We start from the raw sequence: 12,994 nt of genomic DNA, 5'->3' as shown, positions 1-12,994 counted from the left end.
CCCTAGTATTAATTTGTTTAAGATAATCTCGGTTGCTGAAATTAGACCCTAGTCGCCACGAACCAGTTCATCTCTGGTAAATCATGAAATAGAGTTGTCACAACTAAAAGTTAGTTTATAGTATCTTAGATTATGAATAAAGAGTTTTTAAAAAATATTTTAAACCAATTGAATGTGATTTTGTTTTGTTTTTAGAGGAGATCTGGAGCCTGTACATCGTGGCTTGCTTTGAGATCATCGAGAAAAGGTCACCTCTAGATGAAGAGTCTATAGACATTAGTCAGGTAGGGAATCTACTTAATCTATAGACATTAGTCAGGAAATCTGTACTCAATCTATAGACATTAGTCAGGGAATCTGTCCTCAATCTATAGACATAAGTCAGGGAATCTACTCAATCTATAGACATTAGTCAGGGAATCTACTCAATCTATAGACATTAGTCAGGGAATCTGTACTCAATCTATAGACATTAGTCAGGGAATCTGTACTCAATCTATAGACATTAGTCAGATAATCTACTCAATCTCTAGACATTAGTAATCTGTACTCAATCTCTAGACATTAGTAATCTGTACTCAATCTATAGACATTAGTCAGATAATCTACTCAATCTCTAGACATTAGTCAGGGAATCTGTACTCAATCTATAGACATTAGTCAGGGAATCTACTCAATCTATAGACATTAGTCAGATAATCTACTCAATCTATAGACATTAGTCAGGGAATCTACTCAATCTATAGACATTAGTCGGGGAATCTACTCAATCTACAGACATTAGTCAGTGAATCTGTACTCAATCTATAGACATTAGTAATCTGTACTCAATCTGCAGACATTTGTTAGCTAAGGAATTATTTTTCTGTCCACTCAAGAGAGAGTCAGAAGGGGGTGTTAGTAGAGTGACATCATGCAAGCTCATTTTATGCCTATATTCTTTACTGTGGGTTTTCATTTAGTCAGGATACACTAATGAAAAAGGATATATTTACACGCAAATGTTTTTCGAATCACTTTCCCGAATCAATTCTATTTTAATGATACGTCAGAGTATGACATTTGTGAAATCATCTTTGTGATACCACCCATTTCTATATTGATATCTCTCGTGTCGTTGCTGCGAGTGGTGTCATTTGACTCCGGGATTTCATTTTCTGGTTAATTGTCCATCATTAATTGTAATGACAGCAAATTCTAATTAATTTGAGCAGAGTTCCTCTCTAGTTTTGTATAAGACTGTGTACATTGCTGTCAGACATTTTACTTACACACAAAGGACCAAGCTTTCATCCATAAAAAAAACTTATAGTCTGAGATTGTAACTCATTATCCTTGGCATTGGAAGTGGCATTATGGCCGAGTCTGGTGTGATGGAGGCTTGTTAAGCCTGATGAATGACACATAGACTGGTTCCCAGTCTGCTTAACAACAGGTGCCGCGATGAAATTAGATACCCAAAAATGTATAATGTCAGGCTTCATTTATGATGATCTTTGTCAAAAATTCTTCCATTTCAATTTTGTTTTCTTCATATTACATAGAATGAAACTGGGGTGGCCTTACACGTCCATCAGAATTTGAGTGTACCATTCATTAAAAATGTCAGCAGGTACAATGTTTGGGAGGCTACATTGAATTAGTATATTCATAAAAAAAGATTTTCATCATTTTATGGGGGAACGTTTAATAGGTGTAGTCTGGCATTAGCCTTTGATGTCTTTGTGTACAATAAATGTTGCATACGGTATGATCGGTGAATATTATTTTTCTTCAGTCAGGATGATTCAGATCTTTTATTCAGTAAAATCCATCTTTGCACGTTTGGAGGAATCATTTTCTTTATTTGCATTTAATCTCTGACTTTATGCTTTAAAAGTGCAAAAGATCCAGACAGGCAACTTGAACTTCAAAAGATTATTTTTTCATTTTCTGTAATACATGTGTCATCATCATACACAGATCTGTGGATTTATTGTAAATTAAAAGTAATGTAGCTTTTTATTGGTATCCTAATGTGCTAATGTGTTTACTAAACTTCTTGTCTAATTGCATAATAAAGATATTAAATACCATGCAATGCAAACCTAGAGACACGAAATTGAGCATGAAATCCAAGGGATATAAATGGATGCAGCAAATTATGCATGAGTTATGGCCCCTTTGGTACAGTAATTTTAATGGCTAATGCTATGACTTGCATTCACGATATGTATGCATTTTATGAGAGATTTCCTTCTTGAATGGTTTATTTCATTTGATGTTCGATTCAGGAAATATGTCCCCAGGTGTAAGCCAATAAGCTACTCAGCTAGTCGTAATCACGTCATGTAATCTTAGTACATATAATGCAAAAAAATATTTTTATGTTATTTGTACTCAGTAATTATGACTTCATTAGTCTTAGTTTGTGAATGGATCAAAATAATATGAATAATCATCACCACAAGTATGTGTATCCAAATCATTAGTGCTTCATGAAAACCAAGCCAGCATGAAGTGTTGTAGTTCTATGCACATTGTTCACAATTGCAGTGCATTCATGAGAAAATGGTTATCATTACAATTTGTAAAGATGTCAAAGGCAAAAACATTGGACATGTAAATATATGTATAGCACAATTGACTGATAACCTGATTTTCGCAATTGTAAAAGATTTTTGTCTCTGTTAAACTTTTCATATTATGCTTTTCATAATATTTGCAACAAAACTGCTTAAAAAATCTGTTCTTTGAAATTTTGAATTACAATGAAACCTATTAAATCTAACATGCTCTAGCTGATAAATCTGCTAAATCCGACATGCTCTAGGAGATAAATCTGTTAAATCCGACATGCTCTAGGAGATAAATCTGTTAAATCCGATATGTTATAGGAGATAAATCTGTTAAATCCGACATGCTCTAGGAGATAAATCTGTTAAATCCAACATGCTCTAGGAGATAAATCTGTTAAATCCAACATGCTCTAGGAGATAAATCTGCTAAATCCAACATGCTCTAGGAGATAAATCTGTTAAATCCGCCATCCTCTAGGAGATAAATCTGTTCAGTCCGACATGCTCTAGGAGATAAATCTGCTAAATCTGCCATCCTCTAGGAGATAAATGTGTTAATTTTGTGTTGGATTGCACAATGTAAATGAAAAAAAGATAATTGAAAATGAAAATGGGGTTGGAATTCACAGTAAAACAGAATACCCAGGTGTCAGTTTAGACAGGTTTAACTGTATGTGATCTCTATAACTTTTTTTCTGTTGGTGAATTTCTAGGAGACTGGCACGCTATTGGAGATATTCAATACTGCAGCAGGAAAAACGTCACTCTCTACAGACTTGTACAAAAAATGGGTAAGGAAAAACGTGGTATGCCACAATTGATATCACTTATGCAATCAATGGTATTTAATACAAAGTATGTTACATTTGCAACCACCCACATAATCAATGATTTACCTTATCCTTAGATGTATAAGTATGATTTAGGTTACGGGGTTAGCAGGTTTTTTGCAAGTGTAAACTTAGGTGATGATCTAACTCATACATGTAGGTACACAAACAGCTTTAGCAGAATATAGTTTGATGAACATGGCATTCCAAAACACCAAAAAATTATGAGCAACCTCTGTCTGTAAAATAGTCTTTACTGTTGCCAGAAACAACCTCTGTCTGTAAAATAGTCTTTACTGTTGCCAGAAACAACCTCTGTCTGTAAAATAGTCTTTACTGTTGCCTGAAACAACCTCTGTCTGTAAAATAGTCTTTACTGTTGCCAGAAACAACCTCTGTATGTAAAATAGTCTTTACTGTTGCCTGAAACAACCTCTGTCTGTAAAATAGTCTTTACTGTTGCCAGAAACAACCGGTGTATGTAAAATAGTCTTTACTGTTGCTTGAAACAACCCAGTAGTTTATTTAACAGAGTTATCTTTCTTGCAAAAATTTCAGACAGTTAAGCAATCAGAATTTGGGGGGGGGGGGGGGGGGGGGTGTGTGATACCAAACCACTAAAATAAGCCAAATTTATCACCCCACTAAAACCCGCTTTGATTTGATTTTTTTTCCATCCCACACATTTCATCATTTGTCATATGTATATTCTTGTTAATATGTAGATTTACCATTTCAAATAACAGATTATCATAGATATTAAAAATTAATAAGAAACATGTTGCTCTTTCCAGTGTCCTCTTACAATTATCAAATTATCATAGATATTACATATAGGATAGAAAAAATCAAATTATCATAGATATTACATATAGGATAGAATGAATGCTTGATTAAAAAAGAATTGTCGCTCTTCCTTGTTTGCACAATTAACCAAAATAAGGATGAACAATATGCATTTCATTTTTTCATTGATGTATTTTGAAAACTATTTTTAGGTCAAGCTTTTGCTTAACCTTGGAGAGGTCACACAGGTAGAACAGGTTCTGAAGGCTGCAGTCTCAGAACATCCAACATGTATGTTACTATGGAAACAAAGACTGGAACTCATGATAAAAACCAATTTCCCAGAGGACATTGTTTTGAAGACCTTCAAGAAGGCAAGGAAGAAGGTGCCGGAAAGGGTGAATATTAAACAGATTATCTCATTAATGTATTAATCATTAGGAAATGCATACGATTATTTTCTGTAGTGTATGTACTTAGAATATCAATAGAGTGAAAATTCTTTGATGGATTGCACCATCAATGAAACACCATTCTTTTGTGTCTTATCCAACACGGATCTGTTGATCTCACTTTGATTGCTATGGAGTCTTACTCATTTAGTACTTTAGTACTTACACCATTTGACCTTGTGACCTGAATACTTAGGTCATATAACTTTCATAAGAACAGTAGATGCAGCTCACCTGAGGAAGTTTCCTAGGGCCCTGTCATATGGCTGGGGCCCTATAGTAATCAATCTGTCCTGTCCTTCCGTCAGAACTTTATATGGCATGCAATAACTTACATTTCTTTGAGAAGATTTCATAAGTTTTATCCATAATACTTGGATTAGGCAGAGGAAAACTCCCTTTGGATTTTCAAATTTATCTGCTTTGTCTTTACAAACTTTAAATTTTTCAATATTGATAAGATAATAGCACTTCCTATGGCACACAATAACTTGAGACTACTTGTGAAGATTTTCATATACAGTCAAGCCTTGTTATCTCAAATTCAATTACAGTCAAGCCTTGTTATCTCAAATTCAATTAGACCAAGAAAAAACTTTCAGATATTCGAAGGTTTGAGGTATTGAGGTTGAAATAACATACAAAAATGTGTTGGGACTTCCAACTCACTTGGACATATCCATGCTGATTGAGATATTGATGTTCAAGATACCGAAGTTCAACTTTAATTCGATGGTTAGGAAGGGGAAGACCTCTTTTTTATTTTTAGATTTATCAGAGTTTTGGGACTTAATTTTTTTAAAATATGAATTAGATCAGGGCACTGTATATGGCACATGTTATCTTTGACTCTGGAAAAAAATTAAGAGTGGATGTACCAACCATGTCAATATGGGATATCGGAACTAGAAAATTTTGGAACTCTTTGGAAAAAGTCCCCTTCACACATTTCTGGGCCCCCCCCCCCCCCCTTCCTGTTTTCTTGACATGTGACGTACTGATCGCGTAATTTTCACATGTAACATTTGTTATTAGTACATGAATAGATCAATTTATCAGCTGGTCAATTGTTATATTATAGTGGTGGTGCAAGGTAGTGGAAATGCAAGGTTGAACCAACTGAATTCATTCATTTATTGAAGGACCTCCCCCCCCCTTATGATTTTTGGGGTTTCGTCAGAACTGCTTTTCTTGCCAAGTAAGGTTGTTTTTTTTCCTTCAAATATAATGGCACCTTTTTCTCCGTTTGCTCTCCACCCCTCAACTTTCAAAAGCGATGCTAAACTGTGCCTGAACTCTCTATATCTGAATGATACAAAGTACTTGTTTACTGAAAAGTTGCCCAACTTTATGCAGAAAACGTGATCTCGTTGGGCATACTAAATATTAAAACTGCGCCGGAATCGGAGACAAAATATTCCAACATTCTGTATTCAGTTACCCGACCAGATTCACGTAGTTCAATGGTACAGCACCCGATGGATGTATTCATTGTGGGACCCTTTCTGACTCGTTAGTTTTCTAGTCTTATCAAATTCTGTCTGTATCCATCTGCATGTCATCTGTAGACTTTTCACATTTTCAACTTTTTCTCAAGAACCTTTAGGGCAGTTTTAACCAAATATGGCAGAAATCATCCCTTGTAAAGGGGATTGAAGTTTATTCAAATTAAGGACCACAGCCATTTCTAAGGGAAGGTAATTAACAAATAGTGAAAATAGGGTGGGGTGCTTAAGAAATCTTCTCAAGAATCTTTGGACCAGAAATACCGAAAACTAGCAAGGAAGATTCCTTATATATGATGGAGATTCAAGTTCAAGAAATATTTGGTTTCCGGATGATAACTCAGAAAGTTTAAATCTGAATCAAATGAAACTTTGAAATCCGAATCAAATGAAACTTTCATGTATTGTTGGGTACCAGGTAAGGAAGACCCCTATTGATTTTGGAGAGAAATGGTCAAAGGTCAAGGTCACAGTGACCAAATATAGAATGAAAATTTCAGAAATATTTGGTTTCCGGATGATAACTCAAAAAGTTTAAATCCGAATCAAATGATACTTAAAGATATTTTTATGTACCAGGTAAGGAAGACCCCTATTGATTTTGGAGAAAACAGGTCAAAGGTCAAGGTCAGTGACCGAAAATAGATTTAAAATTCCAAAAAATTTTGGTTTCTGGAGGATAATTCAAAATCTTTTAATTTGAATCAAATGAAACATGGATATATTGTTGGATACCAGCAAAGCAAGGCCCCTATTGATTTTGGAGAGTCAAAGGTCAAGGTCACAGTGACCGAAAATAGATTGAAAACTTCAGACAAATATGGTTTCTGGACAGTAACTGGAAAAGTTTAAAACTGAAATTAGTTCTTAACAATTATAAATATGCCATATCATTCCTGACTTTACAATGTATCCCATGCAACTCGGCTCATGCACCCCTGGGTGCATATATTGATTTTTTTAAAGATTTATATAACGCCCTATCAGCATAATAGTTCTCTAAAGGGCTTCACAAATGTGAGAGAAAAGATAATATAAAATTGATGTGCACATTCATGTGAATAAAATATTCATAGTGTCAGAATTAAAATGCATAATTATTATTATTAATGTACATGTATAGCACCTAATTCAATGATATAATTACCCTAATAACATAAAACAATTCAAAAAACTCTTAGAAATGATTAAATACATAGAAAGGACATAAAGTATTATAAAAAAAATTATACACTTTCAATTAGCAACTGAAGGGGTGGGTTTTTTTCTTCATGTATTAAAGTAGACATGTTTGTTCAGACCAGGGCCACAGAAGGGGCTTAAAGTTTTACATTTCAATACATAGCAAAATTATTTGAACAAGAAATGATAGTAAAATTCTTTGACAACTTGTTAAATTGTTGTGTAAGTAAATGATTAAAAGAAAATTCCTCATGACGAGTGTGTGGCAATGATGGAGTTTAGAGTTATACTCGGAAAGATGAAAATGCGAGGGTGAGCGGGTCTATAAGTTTCTTATATTGACCTGCATGTCACGGAAAGTTAGATATATTGTATAAAATATTTTGAAGTAGATTGTAAAGTGCAGGGCTGGTAATTTTTGTGATATGTTGAAAATTTGCAAAATTAATCTTCCATGCAAACAGAATCTGTATAAATATTGCTGAAGTACCGGTATAGTCTCTGCATTTCCTCAGGAATCAAAAAATCCAAAATTTACTCACTGATACAGTACTTTATGCTTAATAGTACCACAGGATACTGGGAGCTCCTCTCCAAGTTTTACCCTCAGTAAATTTACGATAAGTAATAAGATACCCCCTTCAGAAGGCCATAAAAAGTAACCTGACACAAGAAGAAATCAATTTCTATCACCACAAATCATGAACTAAAACAGCATCAGCAGCATTCAGGGACTATTGAGACAGGACTGATGACCCAGTCAGCCTGCAAACATTTATAGACCTCAAGATGACTTGGCCAATTTTTACCTTTGTCTAACATTAATTACCCTTGTAGTTTATTGTTTAAAGACTATCAGCCTGCCTAGTAACATATGTTTTACCACCATTAGGCTTTCAACCCTGATCTAGTCTGATAAACACAGGAGAGTGTGTGCTTCAGAAAACAGGACTTGTTTTTCAATATTCCTATCAAACTCTCAATACACGTCTTATTGGGAGATAAACACTGACATTTGAGAAACTCGAGACTCAGACCCTTTTTCTTCAGGTAGAAAAAAAGAGAATATGGATATTTTAATTGATTTTTTTCTCCTGTGTCTTAGCGTTTGAAATGGAAGATGACAAATTGTTAGGAAAGCCCTCAGATGAAAGGAACTCTTGTTGTAGTTAGTGACCTTCAGATCCAGCTCGCCATTATCTCCCAAGTACTCCAAAAGTTAACACGTCATTGACAAAAGCCGTGTTTGAAAACTTACACAAAAATTGATTGTCATTAAAATATTGATGGTAAATGTTTATTCCCAGCAGTCGACTCATTTGCTATGTTGATGTCTATTGCAAGACAAGACCAATATTGTTACACACTGTAGACCCAGGCTACAGTATTGCCTTGATGTGTAAACACATTTAGCCTGACTTTTACCCTCTGTCAATGATTGAGGGCTCTTTTCAAAAGAAGGATCTTTTATTCCAAAGTCCAAATTGATCCTGTCACTGGGATCCAATATTCCCCATTGTCATCATTCGCTGATTTTGTTCTTGCTCTCGAGAACTCGATATGTAAATTACTGAGCTACAGAATGGACATGTACTAGTAATGAAATGGACATCTTTTCAACACTGATGATATTGGTCATTCAGGAGGGTTTTTAAAGCTTCTAATGAAAGGATTGTGCTCAATTTCCAGTGACAATTTTCTGAAGATTTTGATTAAAAGGTTTCATTACATTTCCAAATCACTGTCATATATAAGACTCTCCTAATTTCCTCTCATTTAAGAAAAAAAATGGGCAGATTTGACAGAAAGGACAACATTTTGTGTGGTTCAGCTGCTATTACCAATCCAAATAAATCAATGAAATGGAAACTGACAGTTTTTGTCAAAAATCTTTGCATTAAATGACCTAGTTCATTTCCATTTTGAACAAATCCTTTTTTTTTTTGCCAAATTTTTTATAAAAGTGGGTACTTAATATATTTATCATAATAAGTACACATACATGTATATCATTTCTTAAATGGAGTTTATGGATGAACAAACAGTGCATATGCTTTGTAAAGTTCATGATTGTAATGGGGAGGGGTTGCAATTTCAACTCAAAATCTGAGGGATGTTTTATCTGATATCAGTCATACTGGGGGTTCTTAATTTTTGAGAGTTTAAAAAAGAAAAATCTCATAGGAGCAGGGGCACTCAATAGGATGAATATGGTATGCAAAAAAACAATGAAAAAAGTCTTAAAAAAAAAAAAAATGGAATTTATAATTCACCTAGCAAAATAAGGCGCTGTGTAAAACTTGTTCTTTCATCTAGTTTTGTGACAAGGTTTTAAAATTTAATCAAGCAGTTTTTATGAGAAAGACTTGCTGTGATCTTTTTCATGGAAGAAAAATTGATGAACTTATTATCTGATGCTAATTAGTAATTAATCTAAGGCTGTGTATTATTATACTATTGAGACATGTGAGGGTTTTCTACACATGGACAATACTCCGCTGATTCAGAGAAAATCCTTCTTTTGATGCTGATGCTGTACAATATATTCTTTGGCAATATGATTTGTGTGCATTCTATGATACAAGAATAAATGAATATATCTGAAAGCATTGAAGTTCATTCATTCCTAGCTATGGGTTAGGGTATAAAATATCAACCAGTTCATCTTTAATTAGAGCTATCATAGTAAAAAAGTTTGCAATGAATATTTTATCATGATTTTTATTGCATGAAAAATAGCACTTCTTTTTTTTCAGGAGAGTCAACCACTGTGGAATCTGGTGCTGGAATTTTGTGCAACCTGCAACAGATCAGAAACTGAAGACTTATTTGAGGTAGTTGTTGCAATGTTTAAAAGTGTATAAAATATTTCAAAAGAATAAATTTTGCTTTGCAGTATAAATAGTATTCTGATAGAATCCTTTTCATAATATGTTTTAAATTTTTCCTTGACAACAGTTAGGAATAATGGCCTGTCGAGAAGTCTGCATGCCTATCAAAGAAACCTACCTGCAGTGGACCTATCTCAAGAATGGGGTCAAGGCTACTCGACAGCTCTATACTAGGTGGGTTAATGTGAGGAAAAGTTGCCTACCTTAGGAATAAGGTCACATGTCAGTTGTATGCTAGGTAGGTAAAACAAAATTGTGTGAAATGTCATAGAATCCCCAGCTATATACAGGTCAAGGTCGTGTCTCAGCTGTACACCAGGTAGCTAAATACAATCGCTTGCTATCAGGAAATCAGACTTTTCACCTTGCTGGTATGAAGTTTCTGGACTACAAACAATCTAAGATCTACAAAGCAATGGTAAGATCATGATTCTGAACTTTGTATAACCTTATGAATGTGGTTGTATGACCTTATGAATGTGGTTGTATGACCTTGTGAATGTGGTTGAATGACCTTGTGAATGTGTTTGTATGACCTTGTGAATGACCTTGTGAATGTGGTTGTATGACCTTGTGAATGTGGTTGGAGAACCTTGTGAACGTGGTTGTATGACCTTGTTAATGTGGTTGTATGACCTTGTGAATGTGGTTGGAGGACACAAGTGTTAATTGATTAAGCTGTGATTTTCCATAGTAGTATTAGTTTTTTTTTAAGGGCTTCAGTATTTGTGTATGTGGTTCCTATTCAAAGAGAGAGAGAGAGAGAGAGAGAGAGAGAGAGAGAGAGAGAGAGAGAGCGAGCTATTGCTATGGACCAGCAGTGTTTATGTAAGAAAAGTTTTCTTTTTAATATTGTTAGCAGTTTAATATATTCAGGATGAATAAGACCCCCCCCCCCCCCCCCCCGTGACCACCACCACCCACTCTCCCCATTGCATTTTGGGTCTCAACCCATATTGATCTTTATATATACTTTACAGGGATTTTTCTACTAAGAATTATTTACTACCCTTTTCCCATAAAAGGGGAAAATTGAGAGCTACAGGCTTGAACTGAGTGCCGAAAGCGCAAAGCAACTAGAGGGTCCGGGGGCAACCTCCCCCCCCCCACCCCACCCCACCCCCCCTCAAGAATTTTTTTTAAAGATGTTAAATCATGAAACTTAAGTATACCTGGGGCTATTTTCAAAGATCTAAAATGTACATGTATTCACATTACAGCTTTGAAGTTACAAAATCCATGTACAATAAAAATACTGGTATAGGAGAATGTCGATCCTGAATAAATCTAGATACATTACATGCATAAATTTTATGCGAATCAAAGTGAATATTTTTGTTTACAAAAGGGGGGATTATTCTAAAGGGGAAAATTTGACTAATTTTGAACGGGGAATACTGTCGAATTTCAACAGTAAATTGGACCTTGAAAAATCCCTGCTTTAATCATGATTAGTGTAGATTTTCTATCTTGGATGAAGAAAAAGAAATGATAAGCCTTTTAGGAAAGACTTGATTTTTAGCTCAAGGGAGCTTATCATGTGACCCAGGATTGGTGCATGCGGTGTGCAGAGTGTGTGAGAAATTTAAAACGGTTTAGAATTTGGACCATATCTCACAAATGTCTTGGTCAATTTCTTTCAAACTTGCACCAGCTAGGGCATCCCTAGGCCAGGGGATGTCAGATAAGGCAATTTCATAGGGGTCATTGCTAAAGAAGGGAAGATAATTAGATAAATGTAGTAAAAAGTAGTCACTAAAAAAATCTTTTCCCCCCAAAACCACTCATCAGACTTATATGATGTAGATTTTTGAATATGTAAAAGGATTTACCCCAGGGCAAAGGATGTGGCACTGAGGTGGGGTTGAAGTTGGGGAAATTTGAAATAATTTTTATGAAACTTGGTATATACATGACTTTGATAGTAATCTACAAGGTATTATCATTTATGCAACAAAAAGCCTTTTGACCTACTTTTCACAGTCTATTGATCTTCACAATTTCCCCCCAAAACTCATTTTATCTTTATTTTTGGGTCAAATGTAAACATATTTGGTGGGAAGATACCTTTTAGTGTGTTATGTCATTATTCATCTTTTAGAATTAAAGTTAGAAAGATAGAAAGTGTTTATTTTTAAAAACTCAAAATTAGGTCAAAAGAATTTTTTTCATAAAAAACTGATTTTTAAGAGTAGTTTGCTTCATTTATAATGTAACAGTATAAGTTGTTTAGGATGCAGGGAGGATATTACATCGTTTAATCTTTTTTTTTAAAAATTAAAGTCATATTTTAAAGGAGGAATTAAAGGACAAATGAGGGTGCCAATTATAATCTTTGTGCAGTTTGGCCATGAATTTACAAATACATGTAGCTCCAAAATTACGTAATTTGATTTTTTTTTTTTTTTAAAATGAATCATTAAAATGACCATTTAAGGTAGCTCACTACACTAAAACTCTTTATGACACTACATCACAAGATGGCAATTTAAATGTTTTATAAAATTATTTATATCGATCAATTTGTCTATCATTGTAGCTCAGTGGTTAAAGCATTGGGCTGGTGAACCGCAGATCTCAAATTCAAATCCGCCAGTCTGTGTTGAAATAATTTTTTTGAAAATCGTGTTTTTATCCAAATTTGCATATTTTCTGCCTTTTTGGCATGTATACTTATTATATATCATCATATCGTTTTATGATTAAATCAATTTGTACTGATTTGAGAAACAATTTCAGGGTGTAGTGAGCCACCTTAATTTAAATGAAAGAAAAGGAGTGAACTTAGGG

General features: G+C 34.4%; 1 protein-coding gene across 1 annotated transcript in view; it reads left to right on the top strand.

Moving 5' to 3' along the window:
• Nucleotides 1–12,994, top strand: part of LOC125667929 (U3 small nucleolar RNA-associated protein 6 homolog) — an 82,474-nt gene that overhangs the window by 60,691 nt on the left and 8,789 nt on the right. Inside the window, exons 15-19 of the mRNA XM_048901615.2 lie at nt 196–284; nt 3,272–3,349; nt 4,387–4,572; nt 10,070–10,147; nt 10,272–10,378. Of these exons, the coding sequence (XP_048757572.2) occupies nt 196–284; nt 3,272–3,349; nt 4,387–4,572; nt 10,070–10,147; nt 10,272–10,378 (538 nt within the window). The remainder of the gene's footprint in view (nt 1–195; nt 285–3,271; nt 3,350–4,386; nt 4,573–10,069; nt 10,148–10,271; nt 10,379–12,994) is intronic.

This window comes from Ostrea edulis, chromosome 4 (assembly GCF_947568905.1).
Source record: "Ostrea edulis chromosome 4, xbOstEdul1.1, whole genome shotgun sequence".
Lineage (NCBI taxonomy): Eukaryota > Metazoa > Mollusca > Bivalvia > Ostreida > Ostreidae > Ostrea > Ostrea edulis.
The sequence above is the reverse complement of the archived record's forward strand: the minus strand, read 5'-3'. Positions and strand labels throughout refer to the sequence as shown.